Source organism: Mus musculus, chromosome 10, assembly GCF_000001635.26.
Source record: "Mus musculus strain C57BL/6J chromosome 10, GRCm38.p6 C57BL/6J".
NCBI lineage: Eukaryota > Metazoa > Chordata > Mammalia > Rodentia > Muridae > Mus > Mus musculus.
In genome coordinates this window covers 77,064,730-77,088,712 of record NC_000076.6, presented here as the reverse complement: position 1 = coordinate 77,088,712, position 23,983 = coordinate 77,064,730, and the positions used below count along the sequence as shown (strand labels likewise).

Genomic DNA, 23,983 nt, shown 5'->3' with positions numbered 1-23,983 from the left:
AAACCTGGGAATTGTAAATGTCAGAGACCGACACCCCCTCACCCAGTGACACAGTATGATGGGGGATCTCCCCGTAGAAAGTGCATGTGTGCACTTGGTTTTGTCTGATGTGTGTTTATGGGAGGGGGAATTATGTCTGCCTGTTGTGCGTTGTGTGTGTCTCTTGATGTTCTATGTGTGTCTGTTGTATGGTGTCCATGCTCTCTCTTTGTCTATGTGGTTTTGTCTGTTGGTTGTGTGCTATGTATATATGTCTTTTTTGTGTGTGTCTGCTGTTATTTATATTGCTGTGTGTTATCTCCGTGTGCAGAGTATCTTTTGTTAAGTGTGCTGTGTGTGTGTGTGTCTCTCTCTCTTGTGTGATGCTGGTGTGTTCGTTTTCTGTATGCTGTGTGTCTCTTGTACGTGTGGGGTGCATGCACACTGTGGTCTGGATGTACTGTGTCTCTGGGTGCCTCTGTTTTCTGTGTGTGCATGCACATAATATGGTGACATTCAAGGAAACCACCCATCTGTTGCCAGAGGATGGGATATTTTTTTGGGGAGGAGGGGGATGTCCCAGTGGAGATAGCACACCACAACATCCCCAATTACTAGCTCTTGTGAGCAGAGCCTGGCTGGGTTCGGCTGTGAGCAGATGAGTATGTCTGTCTTTCCTCATGTTACTTTTTCCAGGAGAGAAATTGGAAACGTAATTGGCTTCTCTCTGATACCAAATACTAATCTCTAGTGGATGGGTAACGCTCACACCTGAGTGTACCGCCCACTGAGCATGCTCACATGCTGCCCATGCTGGCTAGCTGCCTGTCTATCCCACCTGGGCCACCTTGATATTGAGATGTCACTGCAGGGTCTATGGGCCCAGGAGGTATTTGGTCTCTGGGTTTATATTAAGTTACTTACCTTGGTAGGAGGACAGGCTAGCCATGGCCTCCCCAGAGCTCCTGGAGGCTGCTGGGAAGGGAAAGCATCAGGTAGGTGATGGGTGGGGACCTGATTGGGAACAGCCACACTCCATGTATGCTTCTTCAGAGTCAGGCCTGACTGTGGCTGCTTGGGCTGCCTGCCCACCCACCTTGCCTGTCCCCTGAGCATGGCATCCGAGGACAGAACAATCATGTCACTTGACAGGCATGCACAAGCCTGATCTACAACCCTCTGGCTGGCCTGAGCAGCAAGTGTGGCTCTTTTGACCCAGCAGGGGTCTTGTTTAAAGTCCAATTGATACCCTGTCTTTGTGTCTCTGGTCCTAACTTCTTCTTCACTTCCCTCCCATCCTTCAGGCATCTGGAGATTTTGGAAGTGGCTTTGAAGAAAGCAGCAAGTCACACAAGGAGGTGAGTTGCTGTATGTGGCTAGGGCATCCATCCGCTGGTTCAGACAGGAGAGGGTACGGTCTGTGCATAGTGTGCACAGGTGTATATATGATACCCCAGCCGTCCTTCTGTCATTCAGGTACATGCCCAGCAGGGACAGTCTGAGGTTGACCTTGTACTCTCTTCTGGCTCTGATGCCGTTTGCCCTGAGCGAGCTCTAAAGAGAACTTTCTCAGCAGAGATGACCCAGCATTTCTGATGCTGCTGTTGGCTGCTATGAGATCATACATAACTGGTTTGTGTCTAACATGAGAACAAGACAAGTGGCCTTGTCGGGAAGTTTCTAGGTAGCTACACTGTATGCTCATTCTAGTCTAGAGTCTAGAGAACCCAGAGGGACTCCAGATATGAAAAGGATGTTTGGGCTGGAGAGATGGCTCAGAGGTTAAGAGCACTGGCTGTTCTTCCAGAGGTCCTGAGTTCAATTCCCAGCAACCACTTGGTAGCTCACAACCATCTATACTCTCTTCTGCCTTGTAGGCATGCATACATGCAGGCAGAATACTGTGTACATAATCAATCAATCAATCAATCAATCAATCATCATCAGTCAGTCAGTCAGTCAGTCAGTCAATCAATCAGTCTTTGGGGACTGGAAAAATGGCTCAGTGGGTTAAGAGCACTGACTACTCTTTCAGAGGTCCTGAGTTCAATTCCCAGCAACCACATGGTGGCTCACAACCCTCTATAATAGGAATCTGATGCCCTCTTCTGGTGTGTCTGAAGACAGCTACAGTGTACTCACATATATAAATATAAATAAATCTGAAAAGAAAAGAAAAGAAGAGAAAAGAAAAGAAGAGAAAAGAAAAGAATGTTTGAGTGAACCTTCTGAGCCCCTCTGTGTCCCCAGCATCTACGATTCAGAGTCTGTCTTTAAGGTGGACCTGGGGTATCAGCATCAGGGAGACTACAAGATGCTGAGTGGCTCAAGGGTGGGGAGTGGTCCCTACCACCACACCCGGAAGAGGTGTTGAGGACTGCTTGATATGTGTACACACGGGTAGGGACAGGCAGGCCCTAGGGGCAGTGGACACAGCCATCTTGGACTGCATTCTGTAGCCCAACAGAGTTCCAGGACATGACCCAGTGGGCTGATGGACTGGTTATGTTCCCATTCAAGGCCCAGTAGCCTCTGCATCCCTTGATGGCCACAAGTTGTCACAGGCAACTGTGAGGGGCTTGGCCAATCTGAGAGTCCATGTGGACGCTTCCCCTTGCGGGAATTAAAGCTGTGGGCCTCTGGTGTCCCATTCCCACCCAAGTCTGTGATGCTTGTGGAGTGACTTGTCATTACCACAAGAGTGTCTGTGGGAGGCCTTGTTCAGGCCCCACAGCACTACTTTAGCCAGGGTACTCCCCAGGGCCCATCTACCCGGACTACACAGTCACTGATAGAAAGTCCTCAGGGATAGAGGCCATGTTGATGTGGAGTACCAGGTCCCCCTGGCCGAGTGTTCTTTGAAACTGGGCATGTGGCAGAGGGTCTGCAGGGTAGACCAGCCTCCTCTGTGTGAACTGTAAGAAGTCAGTACTAGGCCAGTGCTTAGACTCGGGCTGATGGGGAAGTCTCAGAGAGAACACGCCTGCTCCGTACAGCCTTCGGTGACACCAGAGGACCTCACCTGAGCCATCCCGGGTGCTATCCAGCCACAGGAAGTCTCTGGACTAAACAAGTCTTTGTCCTTGGTCCTCTGGCAGTTGAGGACTCTGGCAGTTGAGGTATATGACACCAGCCTCCAGGCTACTGAAAACCTGTAGCACATACGTCTGAAGAAATGGATTCTAATGACTGATGGTTGTTCTTATCTTCCCAAGAAGTCCGCAAAGTCTTTCATAAGCTGTAAACCCCAAAGCCAGCCAGGATGGCCAGCTCATACATGCACGGGACAGCTGTACTGCCGAACAACAGAGCCAGGTGTCCTGTTTGCCTCTTGCAGGATACATCTCTACTACCTGGGCTCCCTCAGCCACCTCCTGTCACTTCCCCACCCCTGGCTGGAGGCAGCACCACAGAAGATCCTAGAACAGAAGAAACGGAGGAAGACGCCGCGGTAGATTCTATAGGAGGTAAAAATTTTCTGGATATGCTGTGTGTGTGTAGTGTGTCCATATGTGCGTGTGTATGTATGCATGTGTGTGTGTGTGTGTGTGTGTGCAGTGTATGCATGCTTGCATGTGTGTGCACGCACACACAGTGTGTAGTGTGTGTGTATGCATGTCTGTGTATATGCGTTCGTCTTGTAGTGTGTGTGGACATGTGCACATGTATGCATGTGTGCATAAGTGTGCATGCATGTGTGTGTGTGTGTGTGTGCACATGTATGCATGTGTGCATAAGTGTGCATGCATGTTTGTGTGTCTAGTGTGTGTGCACATGTATTCATGTGCATGTATATGCATGTGTGTGTGCCTGTGTGTTGGATGAGAGTTATTTCAGAGCCAGAAGTGTCCTCATCTGAAGCTTTTCTGCCTTCTAAGAAGGTCCTGTTCAGGCAGGATCCTGGCTGGGTCCCAGGAGAGTTCTGAATCAGGCAGCTGTGACACATCCTTTGTCAGAGATCTTGGCCTGTATTGCCTTTGTCTGTCATGTCTAAGAACCTTCCCAGAGATGCTATCTCCTGGTTCAGGACCATCAGTTTGCTAGTCGAGTGTGAACTAATCCAAGGGAGGGATGATGTAAGGGAAAATATGTTCTTAGCCCAGACTGTGCCATGGGTCAGCATATAGGGTTGGACATGTCTCCTGTAGAAGCCACTGTCTGGGAGAAGTGCACAGGGCCCCTGGCCTGCAGGAGACAGAGATGGATGCCTGAGGCATGCCAAATGTGAATTGTGTGTGTGCTGGGATAGTCTCTGTATTGCCGCATAACAGCAAGTGCTGGGTAACAGCGTAACGTCACAGCTCTATGGGATTGAAGTACAGTGGAGCCCATGAATGGGCCTCTGGGAGTCCCCAGGGCTTCCAATACTCTGGAGAGAACACGCTATGGCTCCTCCTGATGCTATCAGGGCTCAAGGACTCCAAGATCTGAGTTACAGGGTCTAGATTTCCATGGGTCACCAGCTCTGGCTACCTTCCTTTGTTACTCCACAAGGCAAGCAAGGCTGAGAAGTACTGGTTTTCCTGGCTCATGGGTGGAGTCTTACATCCTACCTGTGCTGTGTGGGCCCATGGGACTGGAGGTGAGCTCTGCCTTCACTCCCATCTTCCTGTGTCCTGGGATCCCAGAGAAGACAAGAGAACATGACCCCTACTCTGCCAGGTTTCCCTGGACACCCACTCCTCTGGCTTCTGTCACCACAGACAGTTGGCTTTTCCCAGAACTGCACATGTGTTTGTTGTATGGGGGGCTATGGGGACACAGTAAATAGTATCTGGGCTTGCTTGGCACTGCGTCCCTTTTATAAAAAGCTTCTGCTTGATAGCCAGTTGGTTGTTGACCTACCATCCAAAGTATGGACAGACTACATGTATTTGCCCATTTACCTAGTTAGTGATGGGCATATGCACTTTGTCCAGTTTGAGGAGATTGCAGAGAAAGTTATTCTGGGGTTTCTGTCTCATCAGGAGGTTTGTCTCTTTGCCACCCACCCCAGTGTGTGTGTGTGTGTGTCTCTGCACCTCATCTTTGATGGTCTTTAGATATCACTGTGTCTGCCATTGATGGGAGGTGGCTTGCCTTGTGCTCCTTCCCTCTCCCCCCCTTATTAATCCCTTCCTATCCTACTGTCTGGGGATGTGAGTGTGTTATGTGTGTGTATATATATATATATATATATATATATGTGTGTGTATATATATATATATGTATATATACATATATATATGTATATATATGTATGTATATATATATATAATCTAAATATAGATATAATATCTACATTTATATAGAGTTATCTCTTTGCATATGTGTATGTGTGAGTGTGTGTGTGTCAAGCTGGTCTTGAACCTGTGACCCTCCTGTCTCAGCCAGCTTCATTTTCTTAACAGCATCTTTAGAAAAGAAAAACATTCAGATTTTTTGCTTGAAAATCAAAGACCTCAATCCTATTTTTAATTCTTTAAAAAACTGTTTCCCCACTTGGCTCTGTCACTGTTTTCCCTGCTGAGCTGACTCTGAGATGTGGAAAGTCATCCTCCCCGACTCGAGTCTATTTCGGGCTCTATTCTGTGCTTTGGGACTCCATGCAGGTCCTTCTGTGCCATCCCCATCTGTCTCTCAACTGTGACTCTTGGCTCTTCTCTCTGCCTGTCTTGATCCTGTCCTCATCAGGTGGCTCAGCCCTCCAGTCTGCTCTTCGCCTTGCAGTTACAGGGGGTTCTTGCATGGTCACCTAAATTGTGGACTGTGCTTGTTCCCTTTCATGCATCCACAGCGAAGAAAAAGAAAAAGAAAACCTGCCAGAGTTTTGATGGGGATAGGTTTGGCAGTCTTGTCGTCTTGGTAGTGACTCTTGAGACCCATTATTGCCTTTTGTTTGGGTCTTGTTTGATCTCTCTTAGCAATGTTTGTATAGTTTTAAATACCCTAGAGGCACTCACTGCTTTCTGGTTTGCTGAACCTGACATTCTAGGAAAGCCTTGCAGCCTCAGCAGGGAGAGCCCATGCTGCCCTCTTGTGGTCAGACTTGGTAACTGTCTCCTGCAGTTGGGGCAGTTTGACTATGGTGAATGGAGGTTGCAGGTGTGGCGTGCACGTGTGTGTGCGGGTTTTTTTTTTGTGTGTGTGTGTGTGGTCAGTCATCTTGATCAGGTGTCTGGCTTACTCCTCACTAAAGAAATGTGCCAATGACAGGGTGTGGGCAAGACCATCAGCATGCCCCTCCCCCAGGACCCCAAGAATGAGTAAGGGCTGCCCCCCCCCCCCCCCAGCACTCTGTTTGTGTGACTCATAGGTTTGGCCACTCTCATTTGCCACTGCAGACTCTCAATCCTGCCAGGCAGTGAGCTCAGCCAGGAATAGCTCTGTGAGCATCAGTTCTAACCCAAGATGGGGGCTCTGTGACCTAGCCAAGGTCCACTAGATGCTTCTAAATAGTGCTCAAGAATTAGAGCTTTCTCTTGGTCCCCAAAAGAAAATATACCTTGTCGGCAAGGTATATTTTCACTGTCTGCCACTGGTGAGAAGCTGTCAGTAGCCACCTCCAGGTGTCACCTCACAAACCTCTTATTGATCACAAGGGGATGGCACCCCAAACACGCAGGAAGGACCTATCATGTGGTTCCAGATGTGCTCCTGAGCCATAGCTGATACCCAAGATTTGGGGGAGGCAGAGGGAAGAATTGGAAGTGTTTCTTGTATGTATATATCTGTAAAAACCATTCTCACCTCAAAGGCTGCCTGAAACCAGGCAGCAGGCCCACTGGGCCAAACTTTGGCTCCAGGAGCGCTTGTGAGTTGAACACATGTGAATGACATGAAGCCAACACAAAAGAGATCCTGGGTTGGAGTCTTCCTGGTTCCTGTTCCCAGAGAAGAAGCCAGGGGAGAACTTGGTGTGGGCCACTTATCAGGTCAAACTCCTTTGTCAAGCCTGGGCTCCCTGGATATGGCTGTCTTGTGAGGGTCAGTATTCAAGACAGAGATCTGGACAAGTTCCACAAATGTCCAGACAGTTCTGCAGCAGGGGAAATGATGTGAGTGTATGCCTGTGTGTGTGTGTGTGTGTGTGTGTGTGTACACATGCCTTTATGTGTCAGAGGCAAGTGTGGATGATGGGGTCTCAGCGAGCCTCTGGGGCTCATTCCTCAGAATTTCTGCTGGTTTTCTGCTCTTGCATGGTTGGTGGAAGAGGGTTTTGATGGTGGAGTGTTCAAACCAACCCAGGACTCTTCTTGGGCATTTCAGTTGTCTCTGAACTTGCTCTAAATGGCTGTGAGTCTGTGTTGACTCATTTTCCTCTCCTGTTGCCAGTGCTAGGTGGCCATTCCCTTTCACCATTCCCGGGGCCCCTGCCCTCGGGGCTTTTGGTGGGTGGAAAGACAGGTGGCCATTCCCATAGCCTGGGTCCCCTGGGCTATGGATGAGTGGGAAAACAGAGCTTAAGAGTGAGACTGAGAGCCTGGGGCTGTGGGAAGCTTGACCGGACCTTCTCTCCCTCTTCCTAGCTGAGACCCTTCCTGGCACAGGTTCAAGCGGTGCATGGGATGAGGCTATCCAGAACCCCGGAAGGGGCTTGATAAAGGTGAGGCCACCTCCCTATGTATGACCTTGTCACAGAGCACCTTAGGATCCTCGGAATCTTCCATGTGTCTCACTGAGTTTACCAAAGCCCTCAGACCCATACTCCCTCTTCCAGCCCTCTGCTCTGTGTTCTGCACACTCTGCCCTTGCAAATCTCTCTCCTTGAACCCTCCCTCCATACCCTGCTGAACTGCTTTCTTAGATTTAGTGCCCAGAGAATGTAGCAGTGGTGCGAGGTGGGTTGGTATGTAGCTTGCAGCAGCCAATGTCCTCTCTTGTCCCTAGGGAGGTATGAAAGGACAAAAGGGAGAACCAGGTGCCCAGGGCCCACCTGGCCCAGCTGGGCCCCAGGGTCCTGCCGGTCCAGTGGTCCAGAGCCCCAACTCACAACCTGTCCCTGGAGCACAAGGACCCCCGGGACCTCAGGGGCCACCAGGGAAGGATGGCACTCCAGGAAGGGATGGTGAACCGGTAAGTACTGGTCTCTCCTTGAGATCTGGGCAGGAGCTGAAGTCCCTGACTGGGGCTGGTGGAAGAGTTGATTGGAATCAGAGGAATAGCATCTTTGGATCGTGGGGCTCCATCATCCCTCCTGATGTGCATGGAACTAGAAGGGGATTAGAGCATGGAGGCCAGGCATGCCCAAGGCAGCCCTGGACCTAATCTCTGTTGCAGAAATGCTGTCTGTTGTGGGTCTTGGTCTGTCAGAGATTCACCGTGACCATGAATGAATTTCAATAAGAAGCGGCTTCATTAAATACTGGTGCCAGATACCCATGACACTGGGACTGTAGAGGAGGGCCCTCCCTAGAGGTGTCATATAGTTATAGCAGTCCGAGGCTTATAAAGTAAGAAACCACAGGATTACATGGATTCTGTGCACTTGAAGTCAGAGTCTGATTTTTTTTGTTTTGTTTTATTTTTTGTTTTGTTTGTTTGTTTGTTTGTTTGTTTTCGAGACAGGGTTTCTCTGTATAGCCCTGGCTGTCCTGGAACTCACTTTGTAGACCAGGGTGACCTTGAACTCAGAAATCCGCCTGCCTCTGCCTCCTGAGTGCTGGGATTAAAGGCGTGTGCCACCACTTCCTGCTGAATCTAATTTTTAACATATATATCTGTAGGTGTCCTAGTCATTGATTAGGGTAAGCAAGTTGGATTACAAAGGCAGAAATAGCAGTAAGCCTTTTAATGATCTATTATCTTACTAGAACAGCAAATTTTATAAGAATCGGTCATTTTAAAAATATTCTTGGGCTGGAGAGATGGCTCAGTGGTTGAGAGCACTGACTGCTCTTCCAAAGGTCCTGAGTTCAAGTCCCAGCAACCACATGGTGGCTCCCAACCATCTGTAGTGGGATCTGATGCCTTCTTCTTCTGAAGACAGCTATAGTGTACTCATATACATAAAATGAATAAATGGATTAAAAAAAAAGAATAGCCTTTAGTCCACTGGTGCTGGCAATATACCTTTAATCCCAGCACTCAGGAGGCAGAGGCAGACATATCTGTGTGAGTTCCAGGCTAACCTGGTCTACACAGCTAGTTCCAAAATAGCCAGGGCTACATAAAGAAACCCTGCTTCAAAAAGACAAAACCAAAAAGAATACTCTTCAACATCTGGGGCAGGAAGCGAGTTGTTAGGGGCTTATGCATTAGAGGCATTTTTGCTTTCTGGACTCTCAAGCACTGTGAGTTTAAACTTTAAATGGAGTGTTAGTCATTACGCTGTCAGGAGCAAACCGCTGTCCAGGTTCTCAGCTTTACACAACAGGGGCTCAGAGAACGGGTTGTTTCTGTGTCTAGTCTTCGTGAGTTGCAGCAGGACCATTTCCATTAATAAGGGCTTTTCTTGCATGTTACAGGGTGACCCTGGTGAAGATGGGAGACCGGTATGTCTGCTTTTTCTCTGCTCCAGACATTGTATGGCGTTTACCCAGGCTCCACGGGCCGTCTGCATACAGCACAGGGCGATGGTTTCCCAGAGAGGCCACAGAAAGGAGGCTTCACTTGGGCTGGACTTTATGTCTAACTACAGGAGGCCAAAGGGCACTTCCATGCTCAGGAGACTTCCGAAACCGTGAGGTGGTGTTTGCAGATCCTCAGAGGGGAGGAAGCACCATAGAGAGCCAGGAAGGCAGCATGCTGAGCAAATGGGGTTCTTCATGCTGCCACAGTGGCCACAGGGAGCTCTTTGTACCTGACAGAAAGTCGTGCTGAGAAAGCACACGGCCCAAGCTCAGTCATAAGTGGAGGTTTCCCTGAGCCCAGAGTGTCCATTGAGTTTGCACATAAGCATGTGCAACACGCATGCGCACGCACATGCACACAGAGTGGACTTATCAACTAAGTGGATGTCTTTGAAGACAGCACATGCCATTGCACTGTGATAAGACTCTCTATAGCCAGTGGTGTCCCTTTTAAATCCTGTTTTTGTTTTTTGTTTTTTTTCCCTCTGGTGTTCCTGGAGTGGCATGGCTCCTTCTGGCTTTTATCCAACCTCCATGGACTCCTGAATGTCTTGACTCCCATTAGCCACCTGCTCTGGAATGGGGAGCATTTGGGGCTCAAGAATCATTGCTCTAAGGGAAAGAGATGCTTCTCTCTGCCTAGCCCCTACCCTTGTCTTGTAGGGTGACACTGGACCTCAAGGCTTTCCAGGGACCCCAGGAGATGTGGGCCCTAAGGGCGAGAAGGTAAGTACATGTAGTCAAGGGCGTGGCCGCTTTCCTGGCTCAGCTCCTGCCTGAAAGTGAGGACCATGTGTTCTCAGTGTGACAGATCTGTCTTATGTTCCAGGGAGATCCTGGTATTGGGCCCCGAGGACCTCCAGGGCCTCCAGGGCCACCAGGACCCTCCTTCAGACAAGACAAGCTGGTAAGTTCCACCTTTGGCCTCCTCCATGCCAGGCCCCAGTACTCAACTTTAGGAACCGGTTCCTGATAGTGTTGGTCCAAGAGAATGGGCTCCGGCCATGTGCTTGGGATGGTGACATCCCACCTCCCATCTCAGGCATCTTTGGTTGGTTAGGGGACAGCTGGGTGGTGCTCCCCGGTTCTCAGGACTGTGTCTGAGATGCCTTCTCTTGTCCTCCCCTCAGACCTTCATTGACATGGAGGGATCCGGTTTCAGCGGAGACATAGAGAGCCTTAGAGTAAGTGGCTACACCCCATTGTCACTGGGCATGTGTAGAGTGTGATGTCTGAGACATCACTGGGGACCCTTGGGGGTGGGACAAGACTAGCTGGGCATGTGATCATTGCCCAGCAGGGCCATGGATTCTATGATGTACTGTCTCTCTCATGTTCAGGGCCCACGAGGCTTCCCTGGCCCCCCGGGGCCCCCTGGTGTCCCAGGACTTCCTGGTGAGCCAGGACGCTTTGGGATCAATGGTTCCTATGCACCAGGACCTGCAGGCCTTCCTGGTGTACCTGGGAAGGAAGGACCCCCCGGTTTTCCAGGTCCCCCGGTAAGTTCTGCTGCCTTCCCTGCCCCAGAGCACTCTCTTGACTAGGAATATGGGGTGGGGTGGTCATGTGAGGTTTCTTGCAGGATCTACCTCAGGACTCCCATGCTCCTTCGCGAGGTGGAGGCGGATCACATTTTGGGTTATTCTGAAGATGGCAGGCTACCCTGGGGTGATTCTGGGGATGCTGACCCACTAGCTGACTCTTGAGCCACACATTTAACTACCTCAGGACTGGGTAGATTCGAACCTTCCACCTTCTACCTTAGTTTCTCCAGCCAGTCAGCAGCTCAGAAGAAAGAACCCACACAAAGGGTCCCCGCCCTGTGGCAGTGTCTTCTGAGCCCTGCATGCACCTTGTGGGGACCAGTTTATACCCTGACTCTTAGGAAGTCTGGTTGCCAGCTGTCACCTGCTCCTTATGGATCCCACCCAGCCTATCTCATTGTTTCTCTGTTCCTCCAGGGACCTCCAGGTCCTCCAGGCAAAGAGGGCCCACCAGGAGTGGCCGGCCAGAAAGGCAGTGTTGTAAGTCGGCTCCCACGGTGGATGTCACTCAGCACACACCTGTAGTCACAGGGTGGTGGCTACTGCATGCTTGGGGGTTTCTGGAGGGTGCCTGCTGTAGGGTGAGGCCATGGATATAGCCTGCATCCTCAATTTTGGAAGATTCTTGGTACTGGGGCCAGCAGGGCTCAGCTTACAGTCAGGGTCTCCAGATGTGTTTCTTACCACCATAGAAGGACTAGTGGCTTAGGAGTCAGCGCTTCATTGGATTAGGAAGGGTTACTTCAGAGGCAGGCCAGCCTCTGCTAACCGTGATCTACAGTGGTCTCATACTGCTGAGGGAGGGAGGCCAGTCATGCAGAGATGGAGGACGGCTCTCAGCACTTCCAGGGATTTGATGAGAAGACCCCCCCACTCCCCACCCCTACCGGTGCTGTGTGGTTGAAGGTCCTTTTAAGTCACTTAATCTAGACCTTCCAAATGCTGCGACCCTTTATCACAGTTCCATAGGTTGTGGTAACCCCAGACATAAAGTTATTGTTGTTACTTCATAACTGTAATTTTGCTGCTATTATGAATCATAATATAAGCATCTATGTTTTCCCAATGGTCTTCGGTGATCCCTATAAAAGGGTCATTTGAGCCCACAGATTGAGAGCCGGCTGCGGTTTACAATGAACTATGTACAGAGATTGTCTGTTTTCAGCTAATCCTAAAGGGCTCAATGGTCAGGAGGTTCTGAGAGGCATCCCTGGGGATGGTGTGCTTAGGTACTTTGTGGCCTTGTGCTCTGGTGGCTCCTCTCCCTGCTGAGCTCCCCAGGGGTTCCATCCCTGAAAAGGGAGGAGGGCAGGAACAGGCGCAGAAACCCCTAGAATCAGCATAATAGCATATTATGTATACTATTAGTCTGATACATTGTATACTATGAGTAATAGGTCTGACTTTCTCTAATTGCTACACACGTGTCTGATTTTATCGTAATCATATTCTTTTTCCTCATAGGGTGATGTGGGCATCCCAGGACCCAAGGTATGGACAAGGCAATTTTCTTTCTGGTAGGGCTGGGGCTACCTGCTTGGTGAACGGATTCCAGCAGGGGGGTATCCCAGTCAGCAGAAGTAGTTTTCCATGTTGACTGTGACACCAACCCTACGTGTATGTGTGTGTGTGTCTGTGTGTGTGTGTGTGTGTGTCTGTGTGTGTGTGTCTGTGTCTGTGTCTGTGTCTATGTGAGAGAGAGATTCTACTCGGTTCTATTCTACTAAGGCAGTGGAACCAGGGGTGTCAGGTTTGAAGATGAGCTCCCAGTGGGCAGGTATAAGGGAAGGCTCCCTAGGAACTCCTAGGGTACCTCAGTCAGGCACCTCAGGATCAGAGCTGACCGATTCAGCATAGTGCCCCTGTGGTCCTCCCAGCGTCCTTAGCCATGGCTGTACAGGGAATGCCATGCTGCTTCTCTTGTGTTCTGATAGGCATCCTGGCTTGCACTTAGAGAGTTGGGGTGATAGGAAAACCCAGTGGGGAGAAGAGATTGTGGGTATCAGAGGATAGACAAACATGTCAGAAGAAGATGAAAGAGAGATGGGCTGATTGGGCCGAGTGTGCAAATGGGCACACACACACTTCTTTATACCATATGAGTTTATCTGCCCTGACACTGGTGTCTGCCCTCTGGTGTTCTGGTCTGTCCGTGTGTAGATACATGCACTTGTGTCTACATACACAGAGGGTCTTGAAGGATAAATAAAACAAGCATTTTACTGAGGTTAAAGAGGGTAGTTAAAGAGCTGACAGCTATACTAGGTACACCCCTGGAACTGAATAGCTACCTCTGCAGCTGGAGATCCCACACCCACTTACATCCTCGTTACACACAAAGGAACTTGTTAGTAGAGGTAGCAGCTCATGTAGCCCAGGCTAGCTTTGAACCCAGTAGACCTTTTATAGGAAAGTTGGTGTCTAGCTTGGCTCAGGGCATCTCTCCTACTGTTTAGTTCTCCGAGGTGAATTGGCACCAGAAGGGTCCCTGGGGCATGCTGGCCCACCAGGTCCAACTTCAGGGCTAACTTGCTTAGAGCAGAGCCTTCTGGAGTAGGGCCTCACTGCCTGGCCTCCAAGTGTTCCTGCCTCCGTCTGCTTTCTTGATCTGGTGCTTCGAACTCCTTAACAAGCCCTATACATGCCTGCCTGCTTCTGCTCCTCACAGTCTTCAGACTCACAAAGTCATAATCATACCTGTGACTATGTTCCCCAAATCACTTTGTGGCTACAGGGTCCCATGCAGACCCACCCTGAGGCTTTCTCTCCCTCTCCCTTCCAATGGCCTGTCTGTCTTCCTTTCCTGCTTCTTGCCATCCCTGTCCCTGGCCCCACTGTCAGGCAGCCAGGATCCAAGGTAACAGGCTGTGTGTGGTGTATGGCTGCTTTTGTGAATCTTGGGTTATGGCCAAAGCTACACTGTCAAGCTTGTGTGCCTGTAAATGTCACTTGGCCCTGTTGTTTTAAACCAAGGGTTTGTCGGTATGCCCTTGTGGTATGTGATTTTTATTTTTATTATTTATTTATTTATTTTTTAATCTGCGTCTTGAGATTTTTGACAAGTGTTGTAAGTAAGTACATGTTCATTGGGGTTGCTTGTAGTTTTCTGCTCAAGCCCAGAGCCAAGATGGGTGACCTTGTCCTTCTGTGTGTGCAGGGGAGCAAAGGAGACCTTGGGCCCATCGGTATGCCTGGCAAGTCTGGCTTGGCTGGATCCCCTGGGCCAGTTGGACCCCCAGGACCTCCAGGGCCTCCAGGGCCACCAGGACCAGGATTTGCTGCTGGATTCGTGAGTCTGGGTTACTGTTGGCTCCCAGGAAGCTCACAGCTCTTTAGGCAGGGCCCAGCTCTTGTCACCATGTGGGGTTCTTCTGTCACTGTCTTTGGGCCCCCACTTCTGAACCCTGAATGCCTGGTTGGGTTGGCCCAGTGCTGGCTTGGCCTCAGTGTACTCAGATTGGGCACAGACATTATGCCCAATGTCTGTGGCTGCTGTTCCTAGCCCCTCCATACTTCCATATTTAGCTGCTGAAAACCTGCTTATGTACCCAGGTACACTGTTCTCTTGCATACACACACACACACACACACACACACACACACAAACCAGGGAGCTGTGATTGAGCAGGATACCTACCCACCAGGGTTTGATTACCACACACACACATCCCAAGCTCTGTCAACCATCCATGTCCCTCCCTGTCTTCCCACATAACCCAAGCTCTTACAACTATCCATGGTCCCCCACCCCAACCCCCTGCCATCTTGCTGGCGTCAGGGACGGCTCCTTCTTCATAAGGGTCAGAGACTAAACATCCCTTTTATGTTCCCTTCAGGATGATATGGAAGGCTCTGGAATACCCCTCTGGACAACAGCCCGAAGCTCTGATGGGCTGCAGGTATTACCCATGAGTCAGGTCAGGGGTGTTCTTGGTGTAGCCTCATGTAGGGCAAGGAGTCCCCAGCAGCTCCAGGATATGAGCCACAGTACCCTCCACCCCCAGAAAGACCCGATTCCAAACTGTCCCCAGTAAGGGAGAGAGGGTGTCAGATAGATAAGCCTTTCCCTGTCTGATACCCTCCATGCCGTCCGTTTGAGAAAATGGCAGCTATTTGGCCAGAGTAACTGGAGTTAATGGGTCATGGGGTAGGGGGCTCCTAGTTCACTGTTGACCTACGTATAGCAAAGAAGAGCTCAAGTCCCCAAGTGGTGGGGACATCAAGGCACTTGAGTGCAGGCTCACACACATTCAATGGCCCCATCCAGGACACCACTCCTCCCTGAGGCTGCTGCCCTTTCCCGAGAAGCCACAGTATGCCTTGGCCTTGGAGGACACCAGGCTGACTTCCCGTCTCCAGGGCTACTACTGTTGTGATCATAGTTAAAAGTAACTATTGTTGCCGTTGCTATTCTTTGTAACTTCTATATATATACTTTTATTGTAATTCAAATTCATATGTGGATGGGGTCTTAAGAACAACAGAAAGAATCCCCATGTATCTTTCAGCTGGATACTCTGCTACCAAAGTTCAGTTGCCCCTGGAGATAACTTTTACAATAGAAAGCCGGGCTGAGAGCTTTTGTGTACTGGAGGTTTGGAAAGGGCTAATCAGCCGAGGATTGAAAAAGCGCACCTTGTCACTAACATTTGTTTCCTGTACTCTGACAGGGACCTCCCGGGTCGCCGGGACTCAAGGTGAGTTGGGGAGGCCTCTCCTGGATATCTGCCTAGCCAATGACTACTTTGGGACTTCAACATGGGAGTTTATTTATAAATATAGCCGATGGCTTCATAGAAAACTAACCTTTCCCGTGCATTGAGCATTAGTGGGGTCATACCCTATCTTTCCAAAAAGCCCATAAATTGAGATTCCTGGCTTCATACATCTGAAGCATGCTAGGATTTTGAAGAGCCCAGGGACATCCCCACCCCTGCCATGTTCTCAGCTTCAGGGACAGTAGGGTGGTGTGTCCTGCAGAATCTGAGAATTTGATTCTCAGCTTCCCATGTCATCCTTTTGGGAGGGGCAGCAACCCATAGACTTGTCCCCATAGCCCTTTCTTTCCCTTAAGTTTGAGTCAGGCTCCCCAGGGCAGGGGTAAGGGTGGAGAACACCAGAATAGTCCTCACCAGGGGCTCCCAATTGGCCTCTGCTGTTGCTTGAACTCCTTCTAGAAGTGTATGTCTGTGTCTGTGTCTGTGTGAGTGATTTACAAAACATGGGATGGGCATTTCCAAAGGCTGGAATTTCAGATGGGCCTGCACTGGACTGTTTTTTTTTTTTTTTTATATTAAGAAGTTACTTCAGAGGCCTTGTTTCTAATAGTGGAGATGAGAAGACCTGCCTCCTGCTTTTACGAGACCCAGAACTATCCAACCAGCATGATGCTGGTATATATTTTGTACCTTTCACCAATAAGGGCCTCAAGATCCCAGCTTAATCACCCAGGATTCTAGACCCTCAGGAGGAGTGCTGGGGCTGAGAGTCCTAAACGATTAACAGAGGAGAATGTATCTTGGTTTGAGGGTGGGCCAGCTGATACCCCAAGTTTATGGAACCCTTTGTCCACTTAGGGGGATCCTGGAGTGGCAGGCCTACCTGGAGCCAAGGTAGGTACTTCACCTAGGGTTGGGGACACTGTCCGCTGGGGGTAGGGAGGGGCCTGAAGAGACCAGACATCAAGACCCATAGACCATACCCTCATTAAGTCCTTGACATAGGGCACACCAACAGACCCCTGCACCCATTAGGGGGAAATCCCTCCCCATTCCATGTTACCATCCTTCCTTCACCCCATCTTCCTCATCGCTCAAGGGAAAGCTGTGTTACCCTCTAACCAGGGCTTGAACCAGAAGAAACCTAGGTGATGGTCATGCCCATGGGTGCTGTAGCCTCCTCTGTAGGAGTCTCTGCTGCCTGGCTGTAGGGCTGACTTTGGGACTTCTGTTTGTCTGTCCCAGGGAGAAGTTGGAGCAGATGGAGCCCAGGGCATCCCTGGTCCCCCAGGAAGAGAAGGTGCAGCTGGATCTCCGGTGAGTAAGGGGGCATAGAAAAGAAGCCCCCAGGAAGAGAACTGGCATCCAAGGTGGCCCTTGGAGTATCCTGGGTCTGTGTCCCCCACCTGCTACACTGTGCCTTGCAGAGCCAAGTCTAGTCAGGGATTTGAATGCCTATCTCTAGTCTCCAAGGCTCTAGGAAACACAGAGTCCCTGTCTGCATTGGAAGCCAGACTCAGGTAGCCTGGTCCTTGAAGGTTCTGCCTATAATGACTCATTTCCTATCTCTTCAGGGGCCAAAAGGAGAGAAAGGGATGCCGGGAGAAAAGGTAAGTATCTGTTAGCCATAGCTACACAGTGGACAAAGAGTTGAGCTGTCCAGACCTCAGGGTGGGGAAATCCCATCATGCCCCAGGCCCAGGCCCAAACCACCCAGCTGCCCGTATAATATCAGAGCTAAGCAGAGACCCTTAAGTCAGCAGGGGATAGCTCTCAGCTTCTCTCTACAAACCTAGTACCTGGACTATGGGTGGGCTCTGGGGTCCTGGCGAGTAACTGAAATGTTCACCTTGCTGCCGTTCTCTTCCAGGGAAACCCAGGAAAAGATGGAGTGGGCCGGCCGGGCCTCCCTGGGCCTCCAGGACCTCCAGGGCCTGTGATCTATGTGTCAAGTGAGGATGTAAGTATACTGGAGTGCTGCAGGGCTCATCCCTCGGTCTAGGGACTGCCTAAAGATGGTCCAACTGCCTCATCAAAAGGACATGAGAGGCTCTGGCTTCCCGGGAAAAAGCTGTGTTGGCTACAGGTCCTCTCCTTGCCAAAGCGTCTAGGCCTTCTTGGCTGTAAAGGCTACCATTGCCCCTTTGTGGTGGCTGTAGCAACATATTCAAAGGGCCTCGCCCCAGAGAAAATGGGTCCCTCACAGCCCCACCACAGAACCCAGAAGCCAAGCTGCTGCCCAGGCTCACTCCTCTGCAGGGAGAAGCCTGGGTAGGAGATGCAGGGCCCAGGGGAGCTGAGAAGGTAGGGGAGAAGCTTCTCAGGGACAGAGCCAGAGCACGGTTGGGCTTGTAACTAGGCCCAAGTCCCAGCTGTAGATGTCACCTATGATCCCCGCTGGTTACTTCACCTTCTGGAGTCTCTGTTCCCTCATTTCTGACATGGGCACAATATAGTCCTGAGAGCAAGGCTGTGAGTGGTCACAAGAGAGCCTGGGCCAGGCCCTCATGCCTCCAGGAGTGAGCCAGACACCACAGAAGGTGGCGCTGCAGTGAGGGGGGCGGGGCAAGGTCAAGGGCTCTGAGATCAAAAGCTGCAGCTCTTTATTCTGGGGACATTGGCATGACAGACACAGGGGAAGGCCTCCAGTAGATGGCGCTGCCTTCCCAGGATGACCATATGCAGCAGGATCTGTATGTAACAGGACTGGAGAGCAACCCCAAGCTGGGAAGGGGGACTCCCCACAAAATGGGTCAGCTGTTAGCTGGGCACCTGCAGAGAGAACCCAGGCATATCGCTAAAAATAACAGTTTTCCTCTAACTTACACTTTGGGCTAACTTTGCTGAGCTTGGGGCTAATGTGGCACCAGGTGACTTTCAACTCAAAGGCACCTTTCTTTTCTTCCTCTCTAATTTGTATTTCCTGGTGACGTGGGGACAGAAAGCAATAGTGAGCACGCCAGGACCTGAGGTGAGTGGCATCTTACTTGTAAGTGCACAGAGGGTCGTGGCTGGGTGAGAACACCAGGGAGAACAGTGTGTCCCCAAAATTCATGGTGACCTTCTTTCCACAGGGCAAGCCAGGGTACGCAGGCTTTCCTGTAAGTAGCTTTGTTTCTGAGGTCCATGCTTGTCCAGGACACCCTGACACTGGGGCTGAGGGTGGGCTATGTTATTGTTGTACACAGGACAGCAGTGTAAGCTTGGGTGGGGACAGTCTCTATCCTTGAGGACATGATGCTATCGGGAAGATAATAAGGTCTGGAAGATGTAGCTTGGTGTCCTTGTCACCTGTAATTGTTCAGGACTCTGAAGGGTTGGCACGTGACCAGGGAGCAAACACAGGGCAAGGGATATGGGCGTTACAGGAACTAAGGAACACTGGGTCATGGATCCTCATTGCAATCTGGTCGTTACTACAGGGACCTGCTGGACCGAAGGGTGACCTGGGTTCCAAAGGCGAGCAGGGTCTTCCGGGGCCCAAGGTAAGGGGCTGGGGTGCCTTCTGCTCATTTCTCAGGCCCAGGGTGCAGCCTTATTGTTGAACTGTCCTGTCACAGGATTTTCCATGTCCAATTACATTAGTGCAGAGGAGGTCTGTGATTGGATGGGGAAAAGGGGGCGGGGCTAGGAGTTGCAGAGAGAGGGAGTGTCCCAGAGGGTAGGGAGAAGAACCAAGATGGCTTTGGACATGTATCTGTGTGGCATTTACCAGCCACAAGTAGCTATGATTTCACAAGGTTAGAAATAATTGGAATCAAGCTTTTATCAGTATCAGTTGGCTCTGAAATTATTGTACTGGCATCTTGTAAATTGTGATTTTTTTTCTTTTGTTTTTAAAGTTTTTTTTATTCATTTAATATATATGAGTATACTGTTGCTGTCTTCAGACACACCAGAAGAGGGCATCAGATCCCATTACAGATGGTTGTGAGCCACCATGTGGTTGCTGGGAATTGAACTCAGGACCTCTGGAAGAGCAGTCAGTGCTCTCAACCTCTTAATCATTGAGCCGTCTCTCCAGCCCAAATGGATACATACATCTGATTGGTTAATTAAGCTTTAAGAGTTTTGATTTACTTGGTTACTGGAATGTGGGACTGCCGGTTATAGGGGATTACAGTGGAGAGGGAACTAGTGGCTCTCGGGACAAGCGAGCCAGATGCTGCGGGGGCTAGCCTCAGAGAGTTGGCAGGTCCATTTTTTTTTAATATTTCCCGAAACACTGCACAGACCTGCTATAGGCAAGATATTCTATCTTATCTACCCAGATGACGGCCCTGGGGGCAGGCTGGGCCCTGAGGGTACTGGGATATGCCATTTCTATTACTCTATCGCAGAGCACTCTGGTCAAACTCCCCATAGTAGACCAAGACCCCCTTGCTGCTTCTTTTGTGTGGGTATCTGAAGACCAGTGGCTGAGCCCTGACCTGTCCTTCCTGCCTTGCCATTCCAGGGTGAGAAGGGAGAGCCAGGCACTATCTTTAGTCCTGATGGCAGAGCTCTGGGCCATCCCCAGAAGGGAGCCAAGGTGAGAATGAGTTTGGGGTTCCCTAATACTATGAAGACAGCATGAGTAATTGCATTATCCCTTGTTACTGTTAGCTGATATCACCTATAGGAAGGTTAGTGATACTGACCATGGCCCAGTGTGCTCCGTCTTCTGCTGGGCCTTTTTCTATGGAAGTTAGAGGGGACCAAGGCCTGTGGCCTGCCCGCCATGGGCAGGCATCCAACTACCCTGGGTAACAGATATCTAGACCTCCCCCTTCCTGTGGACCTGAATCTGTAGGAAGCTGAGCACAAGACCGTGGTTGGCTCGCTAGGACTTGCTCCTCATACTGTCTTTGGGGTTCCCACCCCTGCAGGCCTTCCAAGAAGGCACTGGGGGAAGGGCCTTGGAAAGCTTTGGTGCCTCTGAGGAATAGATTCTTCCTGGTTTACAGTGTTGTTAGAAGGTGATCTAATAACACTAGATTCCCCAGGCCCAGAGAACCTTCTGCTCTCCAAGGCTCTAGAGCTGAATAACACCTGAGTGGCTTTAGCTATATGCTTTGGATATTGAACCCACTCTCAGGGACTTAAGGACCATTCATGTGCCTTAAGTTAGACCTAGTCCCTAATGCTAGTGTCCACCTGTCCTGCTGGCATGGTTATCCGCCTTGGTTGTCAGCCTAGCACATCCACGTGGGTGCAGCAAGGACTCTGGCAGTCGGTAAGGTGAGCTATAGCTGCCTAACGTACCTCTGATTCTCTGTGCAGGGAGAGCCAGGCTTTCGAGGACCCCCGGTGAGTAGTGCTTTCGTTACAATGAGTTCACAGCCCAGGGTTTGTATCAGCTGCAGCATTGAAAACCATGGGGTGGGTTGCACCAGATGGCAACAGACAGTTCCTCAATGATGGTAGTCCTGGTTCTTTCCTGGGGTTGCCCCTCCCTCCTCACTAGGTAGCTCCGCCCATCTCTTGACTCATTGCTCTTTCTCTGTAGGGTCCTTATGGACGACCTGGGCACAAGGGTGAAATTGGCTTCCCTGGACGGCCGGTGAGGATTTGGTGGCCTTACAAGTGGGACCTAGTGGGGGGGAGGACATCAGGGGCTACAGAGGGCTGGGCTTGCCTATCCCCCTGATACAGCTATCATACCTATGTATCCAATGTCTTAATATGTGTCAGAGATGGACTTGGCTAAGAGAACACCTCATCTGACATCCGGTAGGAGGCCCAGGGCAAAGAAGGGGCTCTGACTTGGGTCCTTGTAGTCAGTATCCGGCCTCTCCTAGCTTCTGGGCAGGAGCTAGACAGGGGCTGGACTGTGACTTCATGACCATGGGAAGGATGGGGATGTGCACAGGCTGTGTCCAGTGTCCAAGAAGCTCTGCTACTCTATCCTGCCCAGGGTCGACCTGGAACGAATGGCTTAAAGGGAGAGAAAGGAGAGCCTGGAGATGCCAGCCTTGGGTTCAGCATGAGGGTAAGTGTCCTGTAATGGTGAATGGGTGGCGGCTTGGAACACCAGGGACCAAGTCTGGCTACCAAAGCTCCCCACAGCTCATCTACTGAGCTGTTTCAGGTATCTGGTGATATAACCAGACATGTTGGTCCTGACAGGCACCCTTTGCATAAATACTATGTGGATACATTCACAACTACACATGCACAAACATATCTGCTATACCAGAAGAGAGATGCTGGGTAGTGGTGGTACACACCTTTAATCCCAGCACTTGGAAGGCAGAGGCAGGCAGATTTCTGAGTTCGAGGCCAGCCTGGTCTACAGAGTGAGTTCCAGGACAAGCCAGGGCTACACAGAGAAACCCTGTCTCGAAAAAACAAAAACAAAAACAAAACAAAAAAAAAGAGGAGGAGGAGATGGAGGAGGAGGAGGAGAACCATGGGATGGGACCTTACGACATCCCTTCTCTGGATCCATCAACATAGCTTTATAGCTTTTAAAACATCTGCTGCTTTAGGAATTTCAGGATTTTGTTGTTGTTGTTTTTTGTTTTTGTTTTGTTTTGTTTCATGGCATTTCTTGCCTTTCTACTGGTTGCAGCCACCCAGAGACTCAGGGACTTCCCCCAGTGTGATTGCATCCAGCCTGCAGCTCCTGCCTCCTGCCTGCTTTGCCCAGAGCAGAGATGGTCGTGGAAACCCAGATATAACTATTTCAGAGAGTTTGCACTCCTGATTGGTTGTTGCTGCTCTGGGTTTCTTGTCAGCTGCCTTCTCTGTAGACTAATGCCTACAACACCATGCAAAAATGGAGAACAGACTGCAGAGTTTGCAGAGCTGCAGGACCGGCTCTGTCGCAGACCAGTCACGCCCATCCGAATGCAAAAGACTACCTCTTGGATTTTATCCTCAGTCATGATTTTAAAAAAAAAAAAAAAAGACTTATTTATTTTATGTATGTGTGTACACTGCCGCTGTCTTCAGACACATCAGAAGAGGGCATCAGGTGGTTGTGAGCCACCATGTGGTTACTGGAAATTGAACTCAGGACCTCTGGAAGAGCGAGCAGTCGGTGCGCTTAACCACTGAGCCATTTCCAGCCCATCAGTTAGGATTTAAAAAATCAGGTTGAATACTGCTCCTTGCGAGCAGTGTACCCCTCAGCCTGAAGTGCCAGCCAGTACACAGATGTTCACAGCTGTCCTGGGGAAGGCGGGCAATGCAGGGTGCCCTCCTGGGATGAAGAAGCCCGCTCATGCCTGTTCCTTACCTGGCCTCCCAGGGCTTACATGGAGGCTCTTTGAAGAGACAGCATGTGACTGCTGGAGTTTGGGCTAGGTTGTTCTATACTTTGAATCATTTATTTATGCCAAAGCCTTCTTGAGCGACCTAGCTCCGAGTTTGTAGCTAACGATCTCAGGAGAAGCAGGACTACTTGTACTTTGGTTATCCACAGCTCATGTGACCCTCTTTGGCTCGAGAGCATCCTAGGCTTCCCTCAGTCAGGCACATGGACCAGAGTCAGAAATGCGTTCTTGGTTTTTACATCATCAAACGTATTCAGCTTTCTGATTCAACTGCTTTTCAGCCCGTGTCTGCTCCCCTGGACTACACTGATGGCTCAGCTATGACCTTGACTAACCAGAGCTTTCTGTCCCTCCACAGGGATTGCCTGGCCCCCCTGGGCCTCCAGGACCCCCAGGTCCTCCTGGGATGCCCATCTATGACAGCAATGTAAGTGGCCAGAGATTCATTCTAGACTGGCTTCTTGACAGCTGCTGGCCTTGGAATTGTCTCTAGGATGGGTCTGTTGGGTAGCCTGCACCTGGGGCCAGTGGATGAGTAGTGATCCCACACAGGAGGGGATCTTAACTCTGGGGCTTGGAGGCAGTCTCAAGCTAGAAGGACTGAGGTTCCAGATCCTGGTCCTGGGGGATGCCCCAGTTTTACTAAACTTGGCAAGGGAAGAGGTGACTTGTGGGAACAGGTCACCATGACTAGGATTTTTCTCTCTGTCTCTCTGTCTCTGTCTCTGTCCCTCTCTCTCTCTGTCTCTCCCCATTATGTCTGTAGCATTCTACCTGCATGTATGCCTGCATGCCAGAAGAGGGCACCAGATCTCATTATAGGTAGTTGTGAGCCACCATGTGGTCACTGGGAATTAAACTCAGGACCTCTGGAAGAGCAGTCAGTGCTCTTAACCATTGAGGCATCTCTCTAGTGCCTAGGATTTTTGATA

The 23,983-nt window shown here is 50.3% G+C and overlaps 1 protein-coding gene across 7 annotated transcripts in view; it reads left to right on the top strand.

Moving 5' to 3' along the window:
* Window positions 1-23,983, top strand: part of Col18a1 (collagen, type XVIII, alpha 1) — a 114,353-nt gene that overhangs the window by 77,818 nt on the left and 12,552 nt on the right. For 6 of the 7 annotated variants that reach the window (XM_006513174.3, XM_006513173.4, XM_006513176.3 and 3 more), the window contains 26 exons: window positions 1,284-1,337; window positions 3,317-3,446; window positions 7,488-7,564; window positions 7,849-8,034; window positions 9,426-9,452; window positions 10,194-10,256; window positions 10,360-10,437; window positions 10,661-10,714; window positions 10,871-11,029; window positions 11,492-11,554; window positions 12,539-12,565; window positions 14,232-14,363; window positions 14,911-14,973; window positions 15,745-15,771; window positions 16,651-16,686; window positions 17,038-17,109; window positions 17,367-17,402; window positions 17,663-17,752; window positions 18,734-18,763; window positions 18,867-18,893; window positions 19,215-19,277; window positions 20,249-20,323; window positions 21,055-21,081; window positions 21,281-21,334; window positions 21,689-21,763; window positions 23,410-23,478. In XM_006513174.3, the coding sequence (XP_006513237.1) occupies window positions 1,284-1,337; window positions 3,317-3,446; window positions 7,488-7,564; window positions 7,849-8,034; window positions 9,426-9,452; window positions 10,194-10,256; window positions 10,360-10,437; window positions 10,661-10,714; window positions 10,871-11,029; window positions 11,492-11,554; window positions 12,539-12,565; window positions 14,232-14,363; window positions 14,911-14,973; window positions 15,745-15,771; window positions 16,651-16,686; window positions 17,038-17,109; window positions 17,367-17,402; window positions 17,663-17,752; window positions 18,734-18,763; window positions 18,867-18,893; window positions 19,215-19,277; window positions 20,249-20,323; window positions 21,055-21,081; window positions 21,281-21,334; window positions 21,689-21,763; window positions 23,410-23,478 (1,794 nt within the window). The other variant, XM_011243347.3, reaches the window with a different exon arrangement.